We start from the raw sequence: 27,187 nt of genomic DNA, 5'->3' as shown, positions 1-27,187 counted from the left end.
AGTCCCTGTGTGCAGTCTCTTCCTCCTAGATGTAGTCCCTGTGTGCAGTCTCTTCCTCCTAGATGTAGTCCCTGTGTGCAGTCTCCTCCTCCTAGATGTAGTCCCTGTGTGCAGTCTCTTCCTCCTAGATGTAGTCCCTGTGTGCAGTCTCTTCCTCCTAGATGTAGCTCCTCTGTGCAGTCTCTTCCTCCTAGACGTAGTCCCTGTGTGCAGTCCCATCCTCCTGGATATAGTCCCTGTGTGCAGTCTCCTCCTCCTAGATGTAGTCCCTGTGTGCAGTCTCTTCCTCCTAGATGTAGTCCCTGTGTGCAGTCCCATCCTCCTAGATGTAGTCCCTGTGTGCAGTCTCATCCTCCTAGATGTAGTCCGTGTGTGCAGTCTCTTCCTCCTAGATGTAGTCCCTGTGTGCAGTCCCATCCTCCTAGATGTAGTCCCTGTGTGCAGTCCCATCCTCCTAGATGTAGTCCCTGTGTGCAGTCTCTTCCTCCTAGATGTAGTCCCTGTGTGCAGTCTCTTCCTCCTAGATGTAGTCCCTGTGTGCAGTCTCTTCCTCCTAGATGTAGTCCCTGTGTGCCGTCTCTTCCTCCTAGATGTAGTCCCTGTGTGCAGTCCCATCCTCCTAGATGTAGTCCCTGTGTGCAGTCTCTTCCTCCTAGATGTAGTCCCTGAGTGCAGTCTCTTCCTCCTAGATGGAGTCCCTGTGTGCAGTCTCTTCCTCCTAGATGTAGTCCCTGTGTGCAGTCTCTTCCTCCTAGATGTAGTCCCTGTGTGCAGTCTCTTCCTCCTAGATGTAGTCCCTGTGTGCAGTCTCTTCCTCCTAGATGTAGTCCCTGTGTGCAGTCTCTTCCTCCTAGATGTAGTCCCTGTGTGCTGTCTCCTCCTCCTAGATGTAGTCCCTGTGTGCAGTCTCTTCCTCCTAGATGTAGTCCCTGTGTGCAGTCTCTTCCTCCTAGATGTAGCTCCTCTGTGCAGTCTCTTCCTCCTAGACGTAGTCCCTGTGTGCAGTCCCATCCTCCTGGATATAGTCCCTGTGTGTAGTCTCTTCCTCCTAGATGTAGTCCCTGTGTGCAGTCCCATTCTCCTAGATGTAGTCCTTGTGTGCAGTCTCTTCCTCCTAGATGTAGTCCCTGTGTGCAGTCTCTTCCTCCTAGATGTAGTCCCTGTGTGCAGTCTCTTCCTCCTAGACGTAGTCCCTGTGTGCAGTCACCTCCTCCTAGATTTAGTCCCTGTGTGCAGTCCCATCCTCCTAGATGTAGTCCCTGTGTGCAGTCCCATCCTCCTAGATGTAGTTCCTGTGTGCAGTCTCTTCCTCCTAGATGTAGTCCCTGTGTACAGTCTCTTCCTCCTAGATGTAGTCCCTGTGTGCAGTCTCTTCCTCCTAGATGTAGTCCCTGTGTGCAGTCTCTTCCTCCTAGATGTAGTCCCCGTGTGCAGTCTCTTCCTCCTAGATGTAGTCCCTGTGTGCAGTCTCTTCCTCCTAGATGTAGTCCCTGTGTGCAGTCTCTTCCTCCTAGATGTAGTCCCTGTGTGCAGTCTCTTCCTCCTAGATGTAGTCCCTGTGTGCAGTCTCTTCCTCCTAGATGTAGACCCTGTGTGCAGTCTCTTCCTCCTAGATGTAGTCCCCGTGTGCAGTCTCTTCCTCCTAGATGTAGTCCCTGTGTGCAGTCTCTTCCTCCTAGATGTAGTCCCTGTGTGCAGTCTCTTCCTCCTAGATGTAGTCCCTGTGTGCAGTCTCATCCTCCTAGATGTAGTCCCTGTGTGCAGTCTCTTCCTCCTAGATGTAGTCCCTGTGTGCAGTCTCTTCCTCCTAGATGTAGTCCCTGTGTGCAGTCTCTTCCTCCTAGATGTAGTCCCTGTGTGCAGTCTCTTCCTCCTAGACGTAGTCCCTGTGTGCAGTCTCTTCCTCCTAGATGTAGTCCCTGTGTGCAGTCTCTTCCTCCTAGATGTAGTCCCTGTGTGCAGTCCCATCCTCCTAGATGTAGTCTCTGTGTGCCGTCCCATCCTCCTAGATGTAGTCCCTGTGTGCAGTCTCTTCCTCCTAGATGTAGTCCCTGTGTGCAGTCTCTTCCTCCTAGATGTAGTCCCTGTGCGCAGTCCCATCCTCCTAGATGTAGTCCCTGTGTGCCGTCCCATCCTCCTAGATGTAGTCCCTGTGTGCAGTCTCTTCCTCCTAGATGTAGTCCCTGTGTGCAGTCCCATCCTCCTAGATGTAGTCCCTGTGTGCAGTCCCATCCTCCTAGATGTAGTCCCTGTGTGCAGTCCCATCCTCCTAGATGTAGTCCCTGTGTGCAGTCTCTTCCTCCTAGATGTAGTCCCTGTGTGCAGTCCCATCCTCCTAGATGTAGTCCCTGTGTGCAGTCTCTTCCTCCTAGATGTAGTCCCTGTGTGCAGTCTCTTCCTCCTAGATGTAGTCCCTGTGTGCAGTCCCATCCTCCTAGATGTAGTCCCTGTGTGCAGTCTCTTCCTCCTAGATGGAGTCCCTGTGTGCAGTCTCTTCCTCCTAGATGTAGTCCCTGTGTGCAGTCCCATCCTCCTAGATGTAGTCCCTGTGTGCAGTCTCTTCCTCCTAGATGTAGTCCCTGTGTGCAGTCTCCTCCTCCTAGATGTAGTCCCTGTGTGCAGTCTCTTCCTCCTAGATGTAGTCCCTGTGTGCAGTCCCATCCTCCTAGATGTAGTCCCTGTGTGCAGTCTCATCCTCCTAGATGTAGTCCCTGTGTGCAGTCTCTTCCTCCTAGATGTAGTCCCTGTGTGCAGTCCCATCCTCCTAGATGTAGTCCCTGTGTGCAGTCCCATCCTCCTAGATGTAGTCCCTGTGTGCAGTCTCTTCCTCCTAGATGTAGTCCCTGAGTGCAGTCTCTTCCTCCTAGATGGAGTCCCTGTGTGCAGTCTCTTCCTCCTAGATGTAGTCCCTGTGTGCAGTCTCTTCCTCCTAGATGTAGTCCCTGTGTGCAGTCTCTTCCTCCTAGATGTAGTCCCTGTGTGCAGTCTCTTCCTCCTAGATGTAGTCCCTGTGTGCAGTCTCTTCCTCCTAGATGTAGTCCCTGTGTGCAGTCTCCTCCTCCTAGATGTAGTCCCTGTGTGCAGTCTCTTCCTCCTAGATGTAGTCCCTGTGTGCAGTCTCTTCCTCCTAGATGTAGCTCCTCTGTGCAGTCTCTTCCTCCTAGACGTAGTCCCTGTGTGCAGTCCCATCCTCCTGGATATAGTCCCTGTGTGTAGTCTCTTCCTCCTAGATGTAGTCCCTGTGTGCAGTCCCATTCTCCTAGATGTAGTCCTTGTGTGCAGTCTCTTCCTCCTAGATGTAGTCCCTGTGTGCAGTCTCTTCCTCCTAGATGTAGTCCCTGTGTGCAGTCTCTTCCTCCTAGACGTAGTCCCTGTGTGCAGTCCCATCCTCCTAGATGTAGTCCTTGTGTGCAGTCTCTTCCTCCTAGATGTAGTCCCTGTGTGCAGTCCCATCCTCCTAGATGTAGTCCTTGTGTGCAGTCTCTTCCTCCTAGATGTAGTCCCTGTGTGCAGTCCCATCCTCCTAGATGTAGTCCCTGTGTGCAGTCTCTTCCTCCTAGATGTAGTCCCTGTGTGCAGTCCCATCCTCCTAGATGTAGTCCTTGTGTGCAGTCTCTTCCTCCTAGATGTAGTCCCTGTGTACAGTCTCTTCCTCCTAGATGGAGTCCCTGTGTGCAGTCACCTCCTCCTAGATTTAGTCCCTGTGTGCAGTCCCATCCTCCTAGATGTAGTCCCTGTGTGCAGTCTCTTCCTCCTAGATGTAGTCCCTGTGTGCAGTCCCATCCTCCTAGATGTAGTCCTTGTGTGCAGTCTCTTCCTCCTAGATGTAGTCCCTGTGTGCAGTCCCATCCTCCTAGATGTAGTCCCTGTGTGCAGTCTCTTCCTCCTAGATGTAGTCCCTGTGTGCAGTCCCATCCTCCTAGATGTAGTCCTTGTGTGCAGTCTCTTCCTCCTAGATGTAGTCCCTGTGTACAGTCTCTTCCTCCTAGATGTAGTCCCTGTGTGCAGTCTCTTCCTCCTAGATGTAGTCCCTGTGTGCAGTCTCTTCCTCCTAGATGTAGTCCCTGTGTGCAGTCTCTTCCTCCTAGATGTAGTCCCTGTGTGCAGTCTCTTCCTCCTAGATGTAGTCCCTGTGTGCAGTCTCTTCCTCCTAGATGTAGTCCCGGTGTGCAGTCTCTTCCGCCTGGATGTAGTCCCTGTGTGCAGTCCCATCCTCCTAGATGTAGTCCCTGTGTGCAGTCCCATCCTCCTAGATGTAGTCCCTGTGTGCAGTCTCTTCCTCCTAGACGTAGTCCCTGTGTGCAGTCCCATCCTCCTGCATATAGTCCCTGTGTGTAGTCTCTTCCTCCTAGATGTAGTCCCTGTGTGCAGTCTCTTCCTCCTAGACGTAGTCCCTGTGTGCAGTCTCTTCCTCCTAGACGTAGTCCCTGTGTGCAGTCTCTTCCTCCTAGATGTAGTCCCTGTGTGCAGTCCCATCCTCCTAGATGTAGTCCCTGTGTGCCGTCCCATCCTCCTAGATGTAGTCCCTGTGTGCAGTCTCTTCCTCCTAGATGTAGTCCCTGTGTGCAGTCCCATCCTCCTAGATGTAGTCCCTGTGTGCAGTCTCTTCCTCCTAGATGTAGTCCTTGTGTGCAGTCTCTTCCTCCTAGACGTAGTCCCTGTGTGCAGTCTCTTCCTCCTAGATGTAGTCCCTGTGTGCAGTCTCTTCCTCCTAGATGTAGTCCCTGTGTGCAGTCCCATCCTCCTAGATGTAGTCCCTGTGTGCCGTCCCATCCTCCTAGATGTAGTCCCTGTGTGCAGTCTCTTCCTCCTAGATGTAGTCCCTGTGTGCAGTCTCCTCCTCCTAGATGTAGTCCCTGTGTGCAGTCTCTTCCTCCTAGATGTAGTCCCTGTGTGCAGTCCCATCCTCCTAGATGTAGCCCCTGTGTGCAGTCTCCTCCTCCTAGATGTAGTCCCTGTGTGCAGTCTCTTCCTCCTAGATGTAGTCCCTGTGTGCAGTCCCATCCTCCTAGATGTAGTCCCTGTGTGCAGTCTCCTCCTCCTAGATGTAGTCCCTGTGTGCAGTCTCTTCCTCCTAGATGTAGTCCCTGTGTGCAGTCCCATCCTCCTAGATGTAGTCCCTGTGTGCAGTCTCATCCTCCTAGATGTAGTCCGTGTGTGCAGTCTCTTCCTCCTAGATGTAGTCCCTGTGTGCAGTCCCATCCTCCTAGATGTAGTCCCTGTGTGCAGTCTCTTCCTCCTAGATGTAGTCCCTGTGTGCAGTCCCATTCTCCTAGATGTAGTCCTTGTGTGCAGTCTCTTCCTCCTAGATGTAATCCCTGTGTGCAGTCTCCTCCTCCTAGATGTAGTCCCTGTGTTCAGTCTCTTCCTCCTAGATGTAGTCCCTGTGTGCAGTCCCATCCTCCTAGATGTAGTCCCTGTGTGCAGTCTCATCCTCCTAGATGTAGTCCGTGTGTGCAGTCTCTTCCTCCTAGATGTAGTCCCTGTGTGCAGTCTCTTCCTCCTAGATGTAGTCCCTGTGTGCAGTCCCATCCTCCTAGATGTAGTCCCTGTTTGCAGTCTCTTCCTCCTAGATGTAGTCCCTGTGTGCAGTCTCTTCCTCCTAGATGTAGTCCCTGTGTGCAGTCCCATCCTCCTAGATGGAGTCCCTGTGTGCCGTCTCTTCCTCCTAGATGTAGTCCCTGTGTGCAGTCTCTTCCTCCTAGATGTAGTCCTTGTGTGCAGTCTCTTCCTCCTAGATGTAGTCCTTGTGTGCAGTCTCTTCCTCCTAGATGTAGTCCCTGTGTGCCGTCTCTTCCTCCTAGATGGAGTCCCTGTGTGCAGTCTCTTCCTCCTAGATGTAGTCCCTGTGTGCAGTCTCTTCCTCCTAGATGTAGTCCCTGTGTGTAGTCCCATCCTCCTAGATGTAGTCCCTGTGTGCAGTCTCTTCCTTCTAGATGTAGTCCCTGTAAGGAAATTCGTCTCTTCACTAGGTATCCCTGATACCTGACCTCGGTGATCAGCTTGGATTAAGTCTTTTCTGGCGCCAGGAGAATGAATCAGATTTAACACCAACATGTGTCTGTTCAAATTCACTCTGGTTTATTAGCAACATAGAAGTGATAGATATAGAGGAGGTTGAGCTTCCTTGACATCCAATCATATGTTAGTATTAACCTCAACCTATAGTGTGAGTACACATACGTTTTTTGCAGTAACAAAATAGATAGCTCATAGTAGAATTTCCCTCACCTTAAGTTTTGTTTCCCAGAAACTGTGAGTATATGCAAGAAACAGATACTTATGAGACAAAGAGGAAGTTCAGACATGGTATAGATACAATGGAGTTACATGTATCCCTTCAATCCCCTCTTTGAACCTTATATATCTTATACTATATGGTTCTTTCTTTCTTTCTTTCTTTCTTTCTTTCTTTCTTTCTTTCTTTCTTTCTTTCTTTCTTTCTTTCTTTCTTTCTTCTGTCTATATATCTTCAGATATTTCATGTATCCACTGGGTGTGTTATCCTTATTATTGGGACCTGTGTCATTAGGTATGAAGGTGCAGCATGATGTGGGATCCGTGAGCACCTTGCATACCCCACCTTTTTCTGCTAATATCATATCTAAACCCATTCTGTTCTGGAATGTCATTATGGAGTCAGCTTGAAGCTGCTCTGCAATCCCTTGCATCGCAATCCCTTGTGTAATTTACAAACCTTTGTTGGTTGTAGTAGATGTAATTGATCCAGTCTACATTTTTGTTTACGGTAATTATAGGAATGATAGATTCAAAACCTGCAGCTACTTGATCTCTGGCCTTGAACTCATCAGGGACCCCTAGTGCATCTATGTACACATGTGGATCGAAACTACCTTTAGGTATTGATCTATTTGTAGCAAAGTTTACGTGTTCCTCCACTTCAGTGAATATGTGAATTTTTATAATAGCTTTAGCTAGGGCACATTCTCCTTTCCATTTTCCCTCCAACCTGGACCTTATCTTACCATAGCCACAGATCCAGTAGATGTCTCCTATTGAAAATACCTGGTTTGAATGAATGACATATTTACAAAACTATAATTAGCACAATACCCCTCTGTAAAAAAAAAAATCGATTCACACCTTCATTTCCTCCCTTATAACAGGTGTAGTTGCCTTATGGGAGTATTCCCCCCTACTCAGACCATAGATACTACATGGCATAAAATCACACAGACAAAAGGTATATATGGCAACGTGGGTGTTTGATGAGTTATACCAGAGTGTAGTAATGTCACTCTTAATTATGTCCACCTCTGCTTGGCTATCTGTCAAAAAAGTCAATAAGATCATTGACAGCGTGATCAGAGGTGTCATCCTTGTCAATCAACTGCCAAAACTCGGGGAGAACTTCGCCCAGTTGGGGGTCGGGGCTGTCCGCCCCCGTTTTTACCCCTTCTATGTCCTCTTCGAGGTCAAGGCTTTCTGCCTCCGTTAGTACCTCTCTTTTCTTTACCAGCTTAATCCTTGTGGCGTGGATCCACATGGGTGACTGTTCAATGAGGACTGCTGTTCTGGTGATCGCGACTACCTCAGTGGGTGGTCAGTAGGTGAAGCTTCCTGGTTCCTTTCCCTTCTTTAAGATCTTGACCATCACCTGGTCGTCTACCCGGAATGGATGGGTTGGTTCCTGTCAAAGAGAAGGAGACTTACAAGCAACTTTTTCTTCAGTGTTACTGAGGACCTTGATCAGATTAGTAACATACTCATCTCCGATCAGGTCCAAGTTTCCTTCCTGCACTACCAGGGGGGCGTTTTGCCCACGGTGTGGGGAAAGGCCTACCCATTCGTATCTCAATGCTGTTATGTCCTACTCCGTGGAAATGTGCTATAAAGATGGAAGCACTGTGTTGGGGAATGCATGGCTTCCGCTCTTTGCAGACTAATCCTGTCTTAGGATTTTTCTGCAATACTGGATAACACCAGTCTTGCTGTTCCTGTTCAGTGGCATACCTTTGAATATCAGTAAGCATTTGCGACATCTCAGGGGTTGGAGGTGCCAGATATGGCATCTCCCAATGGTTACACGGACCTGTGGGGTTGCATTTGCCTACTCGTTTCGCCTCCTTATCTGCCAGCGCATTGCCCTGTGAGACATGATCCTTACCATTGGTGTGTGCCTTGCAGTGGACAATTGCTAATTGTGAGGGTAATCTAATGGCTTCAAAGTAGATCTGTGACCAACTGTGAGTGTGAGATGCGCTTACCATCTGCTGCCGTGAATCCACTTTTCTGCCAAATCATACCATGGTCCCACACTACCCCATGTGCGTACCTACTCTCAGTATAAATAGTGACAGGTCTGTCAGCATGTAGAATACATGCTCTAGTGAGTGCAATGAGCTCAGCTGACTGCTGTGTTGAGTTTGGATCCCCTTGAGTAGGCCTATAACATCATAAATGGTGGTGTGCAAAATGGTGTAATGTCACATTGTTAAAGGAGTTGCCAATTCTACCATCATAGCACAGGCTGCAAGAGAACGCAGACATGCCGGCATCCCTTGAACAGGGGTGGGCATTACCTTTGTGAAAAATACACAAGGACGCAACTTGCCTCCGTGTTCTTGTGTCAGTACACCCGCCATGGTTTTACAATTTTGGCGTGCAAACATGTGGAAGGGCATATTATAGTCAGGGAGGTCCAGCCCTGGACTCGACATGAGTGAACATTTCAGATAATCAAATGCATTGTACATTTCAGAAAACCATTTTATCAAATCTGGATTTTCTTCCAGAATGGCTTGCCTCAAAACATTGTCATAATAGGAGCAATCAGGAATCCATTGTCTACACTAGTTTATCATACCAAGGAAAGATAACATTTCTTTCTTGGTGTGCGGGGTGACCAGGCCCGCAATAGACTGGACCCTTTCTGCGCTTATTCTCCTTTCACCTTTTGTGAGGACAAAGCCCAAGTATTCAACCTGCATTTTACACCATTGCATTTTCTTAAGTGCCACTTTGTGACCACATCCTGACAACCATCGTAACAGTGATAAACCATCCTGAATGCTGGCCTCCGCTGACATGCTACACAGTAACAAATCATCGACATATTGCAACAGCACAGAACCTTGGGGGGGTACCATGGTTTTAACGTGGCTTGGAGGACTATGCTGTACACTACAGGTGAATCAGCATATCCCTGGGGCATTCTGCACCAGGTCAGTTGACGTCCCTCAAAGGAAAAAGCAAAAAGTAGTCTGGTCTTCTTGTCAACTGGGATAGAAAAGAAAGCATTCTTCAGATCTATCATACTGAACCAAACAGCGTCTGCTGGAATGGCAGATAGTAATTAAGTGACATCAGGTACAACAGGGGCTATAGGCACAATGATGTTGTTGATGGCCCCTAAATCCTGCACAAAGCGAACTAAACCATCTGCTTTTGCCACAGGATTTATGGGAGTGCTGAAGGGTGAAATCACCTCTTCCAAAATGCCCTTCTTTAAACATTTCTTGATCATTGGCTTTAAGCCCTAAATTTTCTCTGTGGACAACGGGTATTGTTTCTGATATACAGGTGTACTGCCTTCTTTGATGGTTGCTTTGTATGGTGTGTAGTCAATGAATCCTACTCTCCTTCCTCCCACTCTCAGTCATCTGAGTCCACCCCTTTTAGTCGGACGCTGAGGTCCTCCTTCTGTCCGTCAGTAGTGTCCCAGCTATCCATAAGAACAGAGCTCTGATGTTAAGCACAACACTTAACATGTAACACGTAACTTCAAACATTGAAACAAACAGATCTGACAATACAGACATGAACACACAAAGGGCCCATAAAAACTTTTCATCTAATTCAATTTAAAAAAAATTTTTACAGCTCGATCAACGCTGTTGGCACCAATCAAAACAAAAAAACTTCCAAGAAAAATAAAATAAAATTCTCAATGCGCATATTATATGAAAACAAATATCGTACTCCATACACATTCACATTTTCATGTACTTATTTTCACAAACAGCTCATAACCACGCCCTTATACATAAAATGTGAATTGCATACACAGCTCTGCTAAAAATCCATCAGTCTTCACACATTTTCGACTCAACTACAACTCAAAGCCACACCCATTCACATTCCACTGAATCATTTATGTCTTCCAACCCAGCCACACAGTTTTCTTTGTTTCATTCAAAAACTTGCAGCACAGACAAACACAGCTTTCCTGGAAACAGATAGCCACACCACACCCAGAATTGCTGATGGTCTATGTCGCTGTTGTGCTGTGTTTTCCAATGTCTTCTGGTCTTCACTCTGTGATTAATCAACTCTTATAAGAAGACAATATACATGTTATAATCATACAGTAATTTTGTTAAAAGCTAGATTCCCACATTACACTGCTTGTGAAAGAAGAAAGGAAATTATTGAACAATTCTTCGTCTTGTATAGTGTTATTACACATAACATTACTTACTCTGCATGATTCCCTCCCCCCCCCCCCTTTTCTTTTGCCTGCTTCTCTTATCTTAGAAATGTTTTCTCTGTTAATGCAGGGGAAATGAATCAGCCCAAAACTTAACCAGTTCATTTCTGAACATTTAACACAAGCATCTTATTGATTGCAGACACTGGGGCACTTTCTTTCTTGCTAGTGCCATCAATTAATATCCTGACACTGCTCTTTTTTCTCACTCATTAGAACCCCCCCTCAACAACACAGGAGTTCTGATGTCCACAGTCTGTAAGCTCTAACTTCACAGATCCCTGTTGCCAGCCGGGCGACCTCCTGTCCGGGGCCACACTTTCTCAGTAACATTCTTTTTCACATTTTAACTTTCAATTCTCCATTGATATCACATCCTGCAAAATTGTCTACCCATGGGTTAACTAGGAAGTAATTTTTGTGGGACTACACCATGCAACATAAACTTTACATGTTTCTCCCGTCTCAGGTTTGGGGTAATCTGTTTTTGACCCTTGTCCTCCCATGTTGATATTCTTGGTTCAAAGAATAAGCGAGACAATCACTGTCAGGACTGGCTGTACTGAACCGTGAAGGCTCCGACAAAATCCTGTCAACTGATCAGCGAATTCGTATCTTAATGTCTCTCTATACTCTTTGGACCCCTATCGACTATTGCTGTTTTGGACCGCCACTTGCGTTCACTATCTCCGGGTCAACGGATTTCTCCTAGCCGAAGGAGTGGGGCGTCTTGCGGTCCTCCACAACACAAACGATTTTACACATTAACAGTAGTTAACCCAAAAATACATCAATTTGACAATAACAGTGGGATGTGACCGTACACTTACCACCCGGTCAGTATCTCACGCAAACAGATAATCTTATCACTTCTAAGATACTTATACTATATATATATAAGAGTTAATCCAAGCTTGTAACCATCTGTTCCCTGAACAGTATATCTTTTAAGTGCACTTTATCTATCTGCGGTGATGTGGACTCCCGGAGTCCCTTATAATCACCTTAGGCTCCCTGAGCCTTGGCTCCCTGAGCCTTGTCTGTGTCCCTGACACAGCGACCTACTGAAGTCTTAAGTAGATGGTTCAACTTACTTGGGTCGAGGCGTGGCCAGTGCCCTCGGATCAGATGGAGGACAAAATCGATGTCTTTCTCACCGGACCCGAGGATGACCCTCTCGATCCCGGACACGAGCCCCCAAAGCTGTAAGGAAATTCGTCTCTTCACTATGTATCCCTGATACCTGACCTCGGTGATCAGCTTGGATTAAGTCTTTTCTGGCGCCAGGAGAATGAATCAGATTTAACACCAACATGTGTCTGTTCAAATTCACTATGGTTTATTAGCAACATAGAAGTGATAGATATAGAGGAGGTTGAGCTTCCTTGCATCCAATCATATGTTAGTATTAACCTCAACCTATAGTGTGAGTACACATATGTTTTTTGCAGTAACAAAATAGATAGCTCATAGTAGAATTTCCCCAGCCCCCTCACCTTAAGTTTCGTTTCCCAGAAACTGTGAGTATATGCAAAAAACAGATACTTATGAGACAAAGAGGAAGTTCAGACATGGTATAGATACAATGGAGTTACATATATCCCTTCAGTCCCTGTGTGTAGTCCCATCCTCCTAGATGTAGTCCCTGTGTGTAGTCCCATCCTCCTAGATGGAGTCCCTGTGTGCAGTCCCATCCTCCTAGATGTAGTCCCTGTGTGCAGTCTCTTCCTCCTACATGTAGTCCCTGTGTGTAGTCCCATCCTCCTGGATGTAGTCCCTGTGTGTAGTCCCATCCTCCTAGATGTAGTCCCTGTGTGCAGTCCCATCCTCCTAGATGTAGTCCCTGGATGTAGTCCCTGTGTGCAGTCTCTTCCTCCTAGATGTGGTCCCTGTGTGCAGTCTCTTCCTCCTAGATGTGGTCCCTGTGCGCAGTCCCTTCCTTCTAGATGTAGTCCCTGTGTGTAGTCCCATACTCCTAGATGGAGTCCCTGTGTGCAGTCCCATCCTCCTAGATGTAGTTCCTGTGTGCAGTCTCTCCCTCCTAGATGTAGTCCCTGTGTGCAGTCTCTTCCTCCTAGATGGAGTCCCTGTGTGTAGTCTCTTCCTCCTAGATGTAGTCCCTGTGTGCAGTCCCATCCTCCTAGATGTAGTCACTGTGTTCAGTCCCATCCTCCTGGATGTAGTCCTTGTGTGTAGTCCCATCCTCCTAGACATAGTCCCTGTGTGTAGTCCCATCCTCCTAGATGTAGTCTCTGTGTGCAGTCTCTTCCTCCTAGATGTAGTCCCTGTGTGCAGTCTCTTCCTCCTAGATGTAGTCCCTGTGTGCAGTCCCAGCCTCCTAGATGTAGTCCCTGTGTGCAGTCCCATCCTCCTAGATGTAGTCCCTGTGTGCAGTCCCAGCCTTCTAGATGTAGTCCCTGTGTGCAGTCCCAGCCTCCTAGATTTAGTCCCTGTGTGCAGTCTCTTCCTCCTAGATGGAGTCCCTGCGTGCAGTCTCTTCCTCCTAGATGTAGTCCCTGTGTGCAGTCTCTTCCTCCTAGATGGAGTCCCTGTGTGCAGTCTCTTCCTCCTAGATGGAGTCCCTGTGTGCAGTCTCTTCCTCCTAGATGGAGTCCCTGTGTGCAGTCTCTTCCTCCTACATGGAGTCCCTGTGTGCAGTCTCTTCCTCCTAGATGGAGTCCATGTGTGCAGTCTCTTCCTCCTAGATGTATTCCCTGTGTGCAGTCTCTTCCTCCCTAGATGTATTCCCTGTGTGCAGTCCCATCCTCCTAGATGTAGTCCCCTTGTGCAATCCCATCCTCCTAGATGTAGTCCCTGTGTGTTGTCTCTTCCTCCTAGATGTAGTCCCTGTGTGCAGTCTCTTCCTCCTAGATGGAGTCCCTGTGTGCAGTCTCTTCCTCCTAGATGTAGTCCCTGTGTGCAGTCTCTTCCTCCTAGATGGAGTCCCTGTGTGCAGTCTCTTCCTCCTAGATGGAGTCCCTGTGTGTAGTCTCTTCCTCCTAGATGTAGTCCCTCTGTGCAGTCCCATCCTTCTAGATGTAGTCCCTGTGTGCAGTCCCATCCTCCTAGATGTAGTCCCCTTGTGCAATCCCATCCTCCTAGATGTAGTCCCTGTGTGCAGTCTCTTCCTCCTAGATGTAGTCCCTGTGTGCAGTCTCTTCCTCCTAGATGGAGTCCCTGTGTGCAGTCTCTTCCTCCTAGATGTAGTCCCTCTGTGCAGTCCCTTCCTTCTAGATGTAGTCCCTGTGTGCAGTCCCTTCCTCCTAGATATAGTCCCTGTGTGCAGTCCCTTCCTCCTAGATGTAGTCCCTGTGTACAGTCCCTTCCTTCTAGATGTAGTCCCTGTGTGCCGTCTCTTCCTCCTAGATATAGTCCCTGTGTGCAGTCCCTTCCTCCTAGATGTAGTCCCTCTGTGCAGTCCCATCCTCCTAGATATAGTCCCTGTGTGCAGTCCCATCCTCCTAGATGTAGTCCCTGTGTGCAGTCCCATCCTCCTAGATGTAGTCCCTGTGTGCAGTCTCTTCCTCCTAGATGTCGTCCCTGTGTGCCATCTCTTCCTCCTAGATATAGTCCCTGTGTGCAGTCTCTTTCTCCCTGACTCCTTATGTGAGACCCACCCTTTAATTATTTGTGGTCCAGTACATCAGCACCCATCATCAGGGTATCCTGACAACTTCTGCCTGAAAACTCTGTGTGTTCTAGGTGGTTCGGTGTCAGAAATTGTGAATTTCGAGCTGCCGTCCTCTTATGTCTCAGGATCGGAGAAAGCCTTCGTCAGTGTTTATGGTGAGCACACAGCCATAGGAAAATACAGTTAAAGGGGTTCTCCACTGCTGGTGATTAGCTGCACTCTATGGGGGACCTGTCAGTAAATGATCCCTGCAGCGCCTCCTCAGGGAGACTGGGGCATTACATATTTAACTTGATGGACCGCTGGTATAATGTTTTGGGTCCGCCGCCGATGCTCTGTGCAGCTCCTCTCTATCTGCCTGGACATACAGTCAGGTCCATAAATATTGGGACAGCGACACAATTCTGACATTTTTGGCTCTATACACCACCACAATGGATTTGAAATGAAACATACAAGATGTGCTTTACCTGCAGACTGTCAGCTGTAATTTGAGGGAATTTACATCCAAATCAGGTGAACGGTGCAGGAATTACAGCAGTTTGCATATGTGCCTCCCACTTGTTAAGGGACCAAAAGTAATGGGACAATTGTCTTCTCAGCTGTTCCATGGCCAGGTGTGTGTTATTCCCTCATTATCCCAATTACAATGAGCAGATAAAAGGTCCAGAGGTCATTTCCAGTCTGCTATTTGCATTTGGAATCTGTTGCTGTCAACTCTCAAGATGAGATCCAAAGAGCTGTCACTATCAGTGAAGCCGTCATTAGGCTGAAAAAACACCACAAACCCATCAGAGAGATAGCAAAAACATTAGGCGCGGCCAAAACAACTGTTTGGAACATTCTTAAAAGAAGGAACGCAATAGTGAGCTCAGCAACACCAAAAGACCCGGAAGACCACGGAAAACAACTGTGGTGGATGAGCGAAGAATTCTTTCCCTGGTGAAGAAAACCCCCTTCACAACAGTTGGCCAGATCAAGAACACTCTCCAGGAGGTAGGTATGTGTGTCAAAGTCAACAATCAGGAGAAGACTTCACCAGAGTGAATACAGAGGGTTCACCACAAGATGGAAACCATTGGTGAGCCTCAAAAACAGGAAGGCCAGATTAGAGTTTGCCAAATGACATCTAAAAAAGCCTTCACAGTTCTGGAACAACATCCTATGGACAGATGAGACCAAGATCAACTTGTACCAGAGCGATGGGAAGAGAAGAGTATGGAGAAGGAAAGGAGCTGCTCATGATCCTAAGCATGCCACCTCATCAGTGAAGCATGGTGGTGGTAGTGTCAAGGCGTGGGCATGTATGGCTGCCAATGGAACTGCTTCTCTTGTAGTTATTGATGATGTGACTGCTGACAAAAGCAGCAGGATGAATTCTGAAGTGTTTGGGGCAATATTATCGGCTCATATTCAGCCAAATGCTTCAGAACTCATTGGACGGCGCTTCACAGTGCAGATGGACAATGACCCAAAGCATACTGCAGAAGCAACCAAAGAGTTTTCTAAGGGAAAGAAGTGGAATGTTCTGCAATGGCCGAGTCAATCACCGGACCTGAATCCGATTGAGCATTTCACTTGCTGAAGACAAAACTGAAGGGAAAATGCCCCCAGAACAAGCAGGAACTGAAGACAGTTGTAGTAGAGGCCTGGCAGAGCATCACCAGGGATGGAACCCAGCGTCTGGTGAGGTCTATGCGTTCCAGACTTCAGGCTGTAATTGACTGCAAAGGATTTGCAACCAAGTATTAAAAAGTGAAAGTTTGATTTATGATTATTATTCTGTCCCATTACTTTTGGTCCCTTAACAAGTGGGAGGCACATATGGAAACTGCTGTAATTCCTGCACCGTTCACCTGATTTGGATGTAAATCCCCTCAAATTACAGCTGACAGTCTGCAGGTAAAGCACATCTTGTCCGTTTCATTGTGGTGGTGTATAGAGCCAAAAATGTTAGAATTGTGTCGATGTCCCAATATTTATGGAGCTGACTGTATACAAACTACCTGTCTCTGTCTTCTCTCTGGACCCAGGTGACATCATGGGCTCATCCATGAGTAACATCGGGAACCTCCTGGCCATGTCATACGGCTGCGGGGAGCAGAACATGGCTCTTTTTGCCCCAAATGTCTTCATCATCCAGTACATGAAGAGCTCAAAGCAAGAGAACTCAGCGGTGTTACAGAAGGGCAAGGACATGTTGGAAAAGGGTGAGTCTTGCTAGAGGGCATCTTGTGTCTCTGTACCCAACTGTGCCCCATGAGGCTCCATGCACCGATATAGGAGCCTGCTCGCACAACATAATATTGGGTGTTTATTTTCAGTCTACCCGAACCTTGTTGGTATCTTACAGGATACACCCGACAGCTGATGTATAAGCTCCCAGACGGGTCATACAGCGCCTTTGGAAGCCGTGATCCAGAGGGCAGCACATGGTGAGCATGGGGAGCAACGTCTATTCCGTCCTTCATTTTCAAAATAATTGGATTTTCCTGAATTGGGAGTTGCGCTGCAGTACCCCGGCACTGCCAGTACGCAGTTGCGGAGCTGTAAGCTTCCAGATTTCTGACTGTTTGGTGGGGGTGCCGGGTGTTGAATCCCCCCTGATCTGATGTTGACAACCTATCCTACGTATTGGTCATCAATATCGAAGTCCTAGAAAATCCCCTTTAACCCCTTTACGAGGACATATACGGTACGTCGCTTTAAAGATGTTACATGCTCTGGAGCAGAGCGAGCACCATAGCTTCTGGGTACACCCTGTTTCACGCCTCAGAGGCACAGGGCTAATGTCTGTGATCGGCAATAACGGCGATTGCATACTTTTAACTCCGCCGATACTGTGGTCAAATGTGACCAAGGCATCTGAGCACTGAAAACCCAGGAGAGCTGCACTCCGGGCTGGAAAGGCTCCCCATAGCAGCAATCCCTGTGGGGCCTTGGTCCCTCAGAAGGAGCTGAGCTCCAGAGTTACACAGGAGATCTTTTATAGACTCCAATGCTAATTCATTGCAATTTATGAGAGAATCAATCTGATGATCACATGTGCAAGTTCTCTAGGGTGTAAAAAAATTTTTTTTTTTTAAAAATAGAAAAAAAAATCATAATTACTTCCTTTCCCCATAATAAAAATATACACATCATAGTCTTCACCCCAAAACACCCAAATTATTCAAATATATCATTTCCATATGGCGAATGTTGTAATGGAAAAAAATACTATATAGTCATTTCATCATTTTCGCTGGCAAAAAATTAAATTAAAAGTTATCAAAAAGCCATACACACCCCAAAATGGCATCAATGAAAGCTACAGAGCGCCACACAAATGCTAAGCCCTCACACAGCTCTGTAGACATAAAAATAAAAAGGTTCTGGGGGTCAGAATATGGAGATGAAAAGAAAGTTAATTTTTGAAAGTTATTTTTTATATTTATTTTTTTGTAAGTATTAAACACAAGAAAAACTCTTTAAATGTGGTATCTCTGTAATCGTACTGACCCGGAGAATGAAGGGAACAGGTCAGTTTTATCTCATAGGGAACGCTGTAAAAACAAAACCCATAAAACTATATAAATGTGGTATCTCTGTAATCGTACTGACCCGGAGAATGAAGAGAACAGGTCAGTATTATCACATAGAAACCCATAAAACTATATAAATGTGGTATCACTGTAATCGTACTGACCCGGAGAATGAAGAGAACAGGTCAGTTTTATCTCATAGGGAACGCTGTAAAAACAAAACCCATAAAACTATATAAATGTGGTATCTCTGTAATCGTACTGACCCGGAGAATGAAGAGAACAGGACAGTTTTATCTCATAGAGAACGCTGTAAAAACAAAACCCATAAAACTATATAAATGTGGTATCTCTGTAATCGTACTGACCCGGAGAATGAAGAGAACAGGTCAGTATTATCACATAGAAACCCATAAAACTATATAAATGTGGTATCACTGTAATCGTACTGACCCGGAGAATGAAGAGAACAGGTCAGTTTTATCTCATAGGGAACGCTGTAAAAACAAAACCCATAAAACTATATAAATGTGGTATCACTGTAATCGTACTGACCGGAGAATGAAGAGAACAGGTCAGTTTTATCTCATATAGAACACTGTAAACACAAAACCCATAAAACTATATAAATGTGGTATCACTGTAATCGTACTGACCCGGAGAATGAAGAGAACAGGTCAGTTTTATCTCATATAGAACACTGTAAACACAAAACCCATAAAACTATATAAATGTGGTATCACTGTAATTGCACTGACCTGGAGAATGAAGAGAACAGGTCAGATTTATCTCATAGGGAACGCTGTAAACACAAAACCCATAAAACTATATAAATGTGGTATCTCTGTAATCGTACTGACCTGTAGAATGAAGAGAACAGGTCAGTTTTATCTCATATAGAACACTGTAAACACAAAACCCATAAAACTATATAAATGTGGTATCACTGTAATTGCACTGACCTGGAGAATGAAGAGAACAGGTCAGATTTATCTCATAGGGAACGCTGTAAACACAAAACCCATAAAACTATATAAATGTGGTATCTCTGTAATCGTACTGACCCGGAGAATAAAGAGAACAGGTCAGTTTTATCTCATAGGGAACGCTGTAAAAACAAAACCCATAAAACAATATAAATGTGGTATCACTGTAATCGTACTGACCCGGAGAATGAAGGGAACAGGTCAGTTTTATCTCATAGGGAACACTGTAAACACAAAACCCATAAAACGATATAAATGTGGTATCACTGTAATTGTACTGACCCGGAGAATGAAGGGAACAGGTCAGTTTTATCTCATAGGGAACGCTGTAAAAACAAAACCCATAAAACGATATAAATGTGGTATCACTGTAATCGTTCTGACCCAGAGAATGAAGAGAACAGGTCAGTTTTATCTCATATGGAACGCTGTAAAAGCACCCATAAAACTATATAAATGTGGTATCGCTGTAATCATACTGACCCGGAGAATGATGGGAACTGGTCAGTATTATCACATAGAAACCCATAAAATTGTTGCAGATTTTTTTTTCCCAATTACAACCCATTTGGATTTTTTCCCCCTACATCATATGCAATATTAGATGGTGCCATTAGTAAGTACAACTTGTTCTGCAGAAAACCAGCCCTCATACAGCTATGTGGATGGAAAAATAAAAAAGTTATGGCTCCAGGAAGGCAAGAAGTGAAAAACAAAAATGGGAATGAATTTTTCCCTGTCTTTGAAATCCTCTTTATCAGATAGAAATAAGTTATAACCATAGACGTGTCCGTAGGCAGCTTATAGGGCTTGTTATAGATTATATTGGACTCCAAGAATATCTTATCTGCTGGCCAGTGATCCAGATCTCTCCTGATCCTGGGCTTGGCTTCTGCTTCGTTGGACCTGCAGGAATCGGGGGCTCATTCCTTTCACATGTAGATTGTGAACCTGGAAATGACCTTCCGCTTGGTCCTCCTGTCCCAGGATAAGTGTTGTGGTGGTCAAGAACAGGCCTGGAAGGGTAGACTATCTTTAGTTATGTTCACGATCATCTCCTCTTACCATACCCATCTTGTCTCCAGGCTCACAGCTTTTGTCATGAAGACATTCAGTCAGGCCAAGAACACTGTCTTCATTGATGACCAGGTGATAAAACAAGGCATGGACTGGCTGAAGGCACAACAGAAGCCCAATGGCTGCTTCAAGACCACAGGGCGGCTGCTGAACAACGGCCTGAAGGTGAGATGAAGGACAGCATACATAGTGGAGCGTATATAGGAAGCTTATATAGAAGGACAGATATAGTGGAGCTTATACAGTGGAACTCGTATAGAGGAGCATATTTAGAGAGGGGGAGCTTATATAGAGGAGCATATATAGATAGGGGGAACTTATATAGAGGAGAATATATAGATAGGGGGAACTGATATAGAGGAGCATATATAGATAGGGGGAGCTTATATAGAGGAGCATATATAGATAGGGGGAGCTTATATAGAGGAGCATATATAGATAGGGGGAGCTTATATAGAGGAGCATATATAGATAGGGGGAACTTATATAGAGGAGCATATATAGATAGGTGGAACTCATATAGAGGAGCATATATAGATAGGGGGAGCTTATATAGAGGAGCATATATAGATAGGGGGAGCTTATATAGAGGAGCATATATAGATAGGGGGAGCTTATATAGAGGAGCATATATAGATAGGGGGAGCTTATATAGAGGAGCATATATAGATAGGGGGAACTTATATAGAGGAGCATATATAGATAGGGGGAGCTTATATAGAGGATCATATATAGATAGGGGGAGCTTATATAGAGGATCATATATAGATAGGGGGAGCTTATATAGAGGAGCATATATAGATAGGGGGAACTTATATAGAGGAGCATATATAGATAGGGGGAGCTTATATAGAGGAGCATATATAGATAGGGGGAGCTTATATAGAGGAGCATATATAGATAGGGGGAGCTTATATAGAGGATCATATATAGAGAGGGGGAGCTTATATAGAGGAGCATATATAGATAGGGGGAGCTTATATAGAGGAGAATATATAGATAGGGGGAACTGATATAGAGGAGCATATATAGATAGGGGGAGCTTATATAGAGGAGCATATATAGATAGGGGGAGCTTATATAGAGGAGCATATATAGATAGGGGGAGCTTATATAGAGGAGCATATATAGATAGGGGGAGCTTATATAGAGGATCATATATAGAGAGGGGGAGCTTATATAGAGGATCATATATAGATAGGGGGAGCTTATATAGAGGAGCATATATAGATAGGGGGAGCTTATATAGAGGATCATATATAGATAGGGGGAACTTATATAGAGGATCATATATAGATAGGGGGAACTTATATAGAGGAGCATATATAGATAGGGGGAGCTTATATAGAGGATCATATATAGATAGGGGGAGCTTATATAGAGGATCATATATAGATAGGGGGAGCTTATATAGAGGAGCATATATAGATAGGGGGAGCTTATATAGAGGATCATATATAGAGAGGGGGAGCTTATATAGAGGAGCATATATAGATAGGGGGAGCTTATATAGAGGAGCATATATAGATAGGGGGAGCTTATATAGAGGAGCATATATAGATAGGGGGAGCTTATATAGAGGAGCATATATAGATAGGGGGAGCTTATATAGAGGAGCATATATAGATAGGGGGAACTTATATAGAGGAGCATATATAGATAGGGGGAGCTTATATAGAGGAGCATATATAGATAGGGGGAGCTTATATAGAGGATCATATATAGATAGGGGTAACTTATATAGAGGATCATATATAGATAGGGGGAACTTATATAGAGGAGCATATATAGATAGGGGGAGCTTATATAGAGGATCATATATAGATAGGGGGAGCTTATATAGAGGAGCATATATAGATAGGGGGAGCTTATATAGAGGATCATATATAGATAGGGGGAACTTATATAGAGGAGCATATATAGATAGGGGAAGCTTATATAGAGGATCATATATAGATAGGGGGAGCTTATATAGAGGATCATATATAGATAGGGGGAGCTTATATAGAGGAGCATATATAGATAGGGGGGAGCTTATATAGAGGAGCATATATAGATAGGAAGAGCTTATATAGAGGATCATATATAGATAGGGGGAGCTTATATAGAGGAGCATATATAGATAGGGGGAGCTTATATAGAGGAGCATATATAGATAGGGGGAGCTTATATAGAGGATCATATATAGATAGGGGGAGCTTATATAGAGGAGCATATATAGATAGGGGGAGCTTATATAGAGGATCATATATAGATAGGGGGAGCTTATATAGAGGAGCATATATAGATAGGGGGAGCTTATATAGAGGAGCATATATAGATAGGGGGAGCTTATATAGAGGATCATATATAGATAGGGGGAACTTATATAGAGGATCATATATAGATAGGGGGAACTTATATAGAGGAGCATATATAGATAGGGGGAGCTTATATAGAGGATCATATATAGATAGGGGAAGCTTATATAGAGGATCATATATAGATAGGGGGAGCTTATATAGAGGAGCATATATAGATAGGGGGAGCTTATATAGAGGATCATATATAGATAGGGGGAACTTATATAGAGGATCATATATAGATAGGGGGAACTTATATAGAGGAGCATATATAGATAGGGGGAGCTTATATAGAGGATCATATATAGATAGGGGGAGCTTATATAGAGGATCATATATAGATAGGGGGAGCTTATATAGAGGAGCATATATAGATAGGGGGAGCTTATATAGAGGAGCATATATAGATAGGGGGAGCTTATATAGAGGATCATATATAGATAGGGGGAACTTATATAGAGGAGCATATATAGATAGGGGGAGCTTATATAGAGGAGCATATATAGATAGGGGGAGCTTATATAGAGGATCATATATAGATAGGGGGAACTTATATAGAGGAGCATATATAGATAGGGGGAGCTTATATAGAGGATCATATATAGATAGGGGGAGCTTATATAGAGGATCATATATAGATAGGGGGAGCTTATATAGAGGATCATATATAGATAGGGGGAACTTATATAGAGGAGCATATATAGATAGGGGGAGCTTATATAGAGGATCATATATAGATAGGGGGAGCTTATATAGAGGATCATATATAGATAGGGGGAACTTATATAGAGGATCATATATAGATAGGGGGAGCTTATATAGAGGAGCATATATAGATAGGGGGAGCTTATATAGAGGAGCATATATAGATAGGGGGAGCTTATATAGAGGATCATATATAGATAGGGGTAACTTATATAGAGGATCATATATAGATAGGGGGAACTTATATAGAGGAGCATATATAGATAGGGGGAGCTTATATAGAGGATCATATATAGATAGGGGGAGCTTATATAGAGGAGCATATATAGATAGGGGGAGCTTATATAGAGGATCATATATAGATAGGGGGAACTTATATAGAGGAGCATATATAGATAGGGGAAGCTTATATAGAGGATCATATATAGATAGGGGGAGCTTATATAGAGGATCATATATAGATAGGGGGAGCTTATATAGAGGAGCATATATAGATAGGGGGGAGCTTATATAGAGGAGCATATATAGATAGGGGGAGCTTATATAGAGGATCATATATAGATAGGGGGAGCTTATATAGAGGAGCATATATAGATAGGGGGAGCTTATATAGAGGAGCATATATAGATAGGGGGAGCTTATATAGAGGATCATATATAGATAGGGGGAGCTTATATAGAGGAGCATATATAGATAGGGGGAGCTTATATAGAGGATCATATATAGATAGGAGGAGCTTATATAGAGGAGCATATATAGATAGGGGGAGCTTATATAGAGGAGCATATATAGATAGGGGGAGCTTATATAGAGGATCATATATAGATAGGGGGAACTTATATAGAGGATCATATATAGATAGGGGGAACTTATATAGAGGAGCATATATAGATAGGGGGAGCTTATATAGAGGATCATATATAGATAGGGGAAGCTTATATAGAGGATCATATATAGATAGGGGGAGCTTATATAGAGGAGCATATATAGATAGGGGGAGCTTATATAGAGGATCATATATAGATAGGGGGAACTTATATAGAGGATCATATATAGATAGGGGGAACTTATATAGAGGAGCATATATAGATAGGGGGAGCTTATATAGAGGATCATATATAGATAGGGGGAGCTTATATAGAGGATCATATATAGATAGGGGGAGCTTATATAGAGGAGCATATATAGATAGGGGGAGCTTATATAGAGGAGCATATATAGATAGGGGGAGCTTATATAGAGGAGCATATATAGATAGGGGGAGCTTATATAGAGGATCATATATAGATAGGGGGAACTTATATAGAGGAGCATATATAGATAGGGGGAGCTTATATAGAGGAGCATATATAGATAGGGGGAGCTTATATAGAGGAGCATATATAGATAGGGGGAGCTTATATAGAGGATCATATATAGATAGGGGGAACTTATATAGAGGAGCATATATAGATAGGGGGAGCTTATATAGAGGATCATATATAGATAGGGGGAGCTTATATAGAGGATCATATATAGATAGGGGGAACTTATATAGAGGAGCATATATAGATAGGGGGAGCTTATATAGAGGAGCATATATAGATAGGGGGAGCTTATATAGAGGATCATATATAGATAGGGGGAACTTATATAGAGGAGCATATATAGATAGGGGGAGCTTATATAGAGGATCATATATAGATAGGGGGAGCTTATATAGAGGATCATATATAGATAGGGGGAGCTTATATAGAGGATCATATATAGATAGGGGGAACTTATATAGAGGAGCATATATAGATAGGGGGAGCTTATATAGAGGATCATATATAGATAGGGGGAGCTTATATAGAGGATCATATATAGATAGGGGGAACTTATATAGAGGATCATATATAGATAGGGGGCGCTTATATAGAGGAGCATATATAGATAGGGGGAGCTTATATAGAGGAGCATATATAGATAGGGGGAGCTTATATAGAGGAGCATATATAGATAGGGGGAGCTTATATAGAGGAGCATATATAGATAGGGGGAGCTTATATAGAGGATCATATATAGATAGGGGGAACTTATATAGAGGAGCATATATAGATAGGGGGAGCTTATATAGAGGAGCATATATAGATAGGGGGAGCTTATATAGAGGAGCATATATAGATAGGGGGAACTTATATAGAGGAGCATATATAGATAGGGGGAACTTATATAGAGGAGCATATATAGATAGGGGGAGCTTATATAGAGGAGCATATATAGATAGGGGGAGCTTATATAGAGGATCATATATAGATAGGGGAAGCTTATATAGAGGATCATATATAGATAGGGGGAGCTTATATAGAGGAGCATATATAGATAGGGGGAGCTTATATAGAGGAGCATATATAGATAGGGGGAGCTTATATACACATAGTTGAGCATATATAAAGGATTATATGTAGAGGGTATATATGGAGGATCATGTACTATATAGTGGAGCATATATAGTGAACTTTTAGTATATAGCTGATCATATGAAGGGAGCTTAGATACAACCTCACATCCACAAACAGTTGGGGCGCTGTGTGAATATAATCAGAATGCAATGATAAAGGTAAATCTCATTGACCCGTATTATACTCATAGAATATCAGATTGGGGACCTTTCACCTTCCCATGAAGAAAATGACCTCATTTAGATCTTGACAGAAAGGCATCTCAAAAGCTTTGTTTCAGGGCCATGTCTTGCTATCATTACCAGAGCCACTACCACTCCCATCCTCCATGCACTTGCTCCTCCTGAATCCCTCTCCTCTTGAGTCTGTAGAACACGGCATCTGTGGTTTCCAAAAAGTATATGCCTATGGCGTCTTCTCTTCATACGGCTCTAAACTGCATTTGTGGATTGCACGGTAAGCTGTGCTCACAGACAATGATTTCTGGACGTGTTCTTAAGCCTGCGCAGTGATTTCTGGATGTGTTCCTGAGCCTGCGCAGTGATTCATGGATGTGTTCCTGAGTCGGCGCATTGATTTCTGGACGTGTTCCTGAGCCGCTGCAGTAATTTCTAGATGTGTTCCTGAGCCTGAGCAGTGATTTCTGGATGTGTTCCTGAGCCTGAGCAGTGATTTCTGGATGTGTTCCTGAGCCTGAGCAGTGATTTCTGGATGTGTTCCTGAGCCTGAGCAGTGATTTCTGGATGTGTTCCTGAGTCTGCGCAGTGATTTCTGGATGTGTTCCTGAGTCTGCGCAGTGATTTCTGGATGTGTTCCTGAGCCTGCGCAGTGATTTCTGGATGTGTTCCTGAGCCTGAGCAGTGATTTCTGGATGTGTTCCTGAGCCTGCGCAGTGATTTCTGGATGTGTTCCTGAGCCTGAGCAGTGATTTCTGGATGTGTTCCTGAGCCTGCGCAGTGATTTCTGGATGTGTTCCTAAGCCTGCGCAGTGATTTATGGATGTGTTCCTAAGCCTGCGCAGTGATTTCTGGATGTGTTCCTAAGCCTGAGCAGTGATTTCTGGATGTGTTCCTGAGCCTGAGCAGTGATTTCTGGATGTGTTCCTGAGTCTGCGCAGTGATTTCTGGATGTGTTCCTGAGCCTGCGCAGTGATTTCTGGACGTGTTCCTAAGCCTGAGCAGTGATTTCTGGATGTGTTCCTAAGCCTGCGCAGTGATTTCTGGATGTGTTCCTGAGTCTGCGCAGTGATTTCTGGATGTGCTCCTGAGCCTGAGCAGTGATTTCTGGATGTGTTCCTGAGCCTGCGCAGTGATTTCTGGATGTGTTCCTGAGCCTGAGCAGTGATTTCTGGATGTGTTCCTGAGCCTGAGCAGTGATTTCTGGATGTGTTCCTGAGCCTGAGCAGTGATTTCTGGATGTGTTCCTGAGCCTGAGCAGTGATTTCTGGATGTGTTCCTGAGTCTGCGCAGTGATTTCTGGATGTGTTCCTGAGCCTGCGCAGTGATTTCTGGACGTGTTCCTAAGCCTGCGCAGTGATTTATGGATGTGTTCCTGAGTCGGCGCAGTGATTTATGGACGTGTTCCTGAGCCTGCGCAGTGATTTCTGGATGTGTTCTTAAGCCTGCGCAGTGATTTCTGGATGTGTTCCTGAGCCTGCGCAGTGATTTCTGGATGTGTTCCTGAGTCGGCGCAGTGATTTCTGGATGTGTTCCTAAGCCTGCGCAGTGATTTCTGGATGTGTTCTTAAGCCTGCGCAGTGATTTCTGGATGTGTTCCTGAGCCTGCGCAGTGATTTCTGGATGTGTTCCTGAGCCTGCGCAGTGATTTCTGGATGTGTTCCTAAGCCTGCGCAGTGATTTATGGATGTGTTCCTGAGTCGGCGCAGTGATTTCTGGACGTGTTCCTGAGCCGCTGCAGTAATTTCTAGATGTGTTCCTGAGCCTGAGCAGTGATTTCTGGATGTGTTCCTGAGTCTGCGCAGTGATTTCTGGATGTGTTCCTGAGCCTGCGCAGTGATTTCTGGACGTGTTCCTGAGTCTGCGCAGTGAT

The 27,187-nt window shown here is 44.8% G+C and overlaps 1 protein-coding gene across 2 annotated transcripts in view; it reads left to right on the top strand.

Moving 5' to 3' along the window:
* LOC121005278 (alpha-2-macroglobulin-like protein 1) overlaps positions 1–27,187 on the top strand; it is a 234,254-nt gene that overhangs the window by 161,926 nt on the left and 45,141 nt on the right. For both annotated transcript variants that reach the window (XM_040437916.1, XM_040437917.1), the window contains exons 24-27: positions 14,153–14,236; positions 16,115–16,291; positions 16,435–16,516; positions 19,677–19,833. In XM_040437916.1, coding sequence (XP_040293850.1) covers positions 14,153–14,236; positions 16,115–16,291; positions 16,435–16,516; positions 19,677–19,833 — 500 coding nt within the window. The remainder of the gene's footprint in view (positions 1–14,152; positions 14,237–16,114; positions 16,292–16,434; positions 16,517–19,676; positions 19,834–27,187) is intronic.

This window comes from Bufo bufo, chromosome 6, assembly GCF_905171765.1.
Source record: "Bufo bufo chromosome 6, aBufBuf1.1, whole genome shotgun sequence".
Lineage (NCBI taxonomy): Eukaryota > Metazoa > Chordata > Amphibia > Anura > Bufonidae > Bufo > Bufo bufo.
Note: the sequence above shows the minus strand (reverse complement) of the source record. Positions and strands in the feature narration are given on the sequence as shown.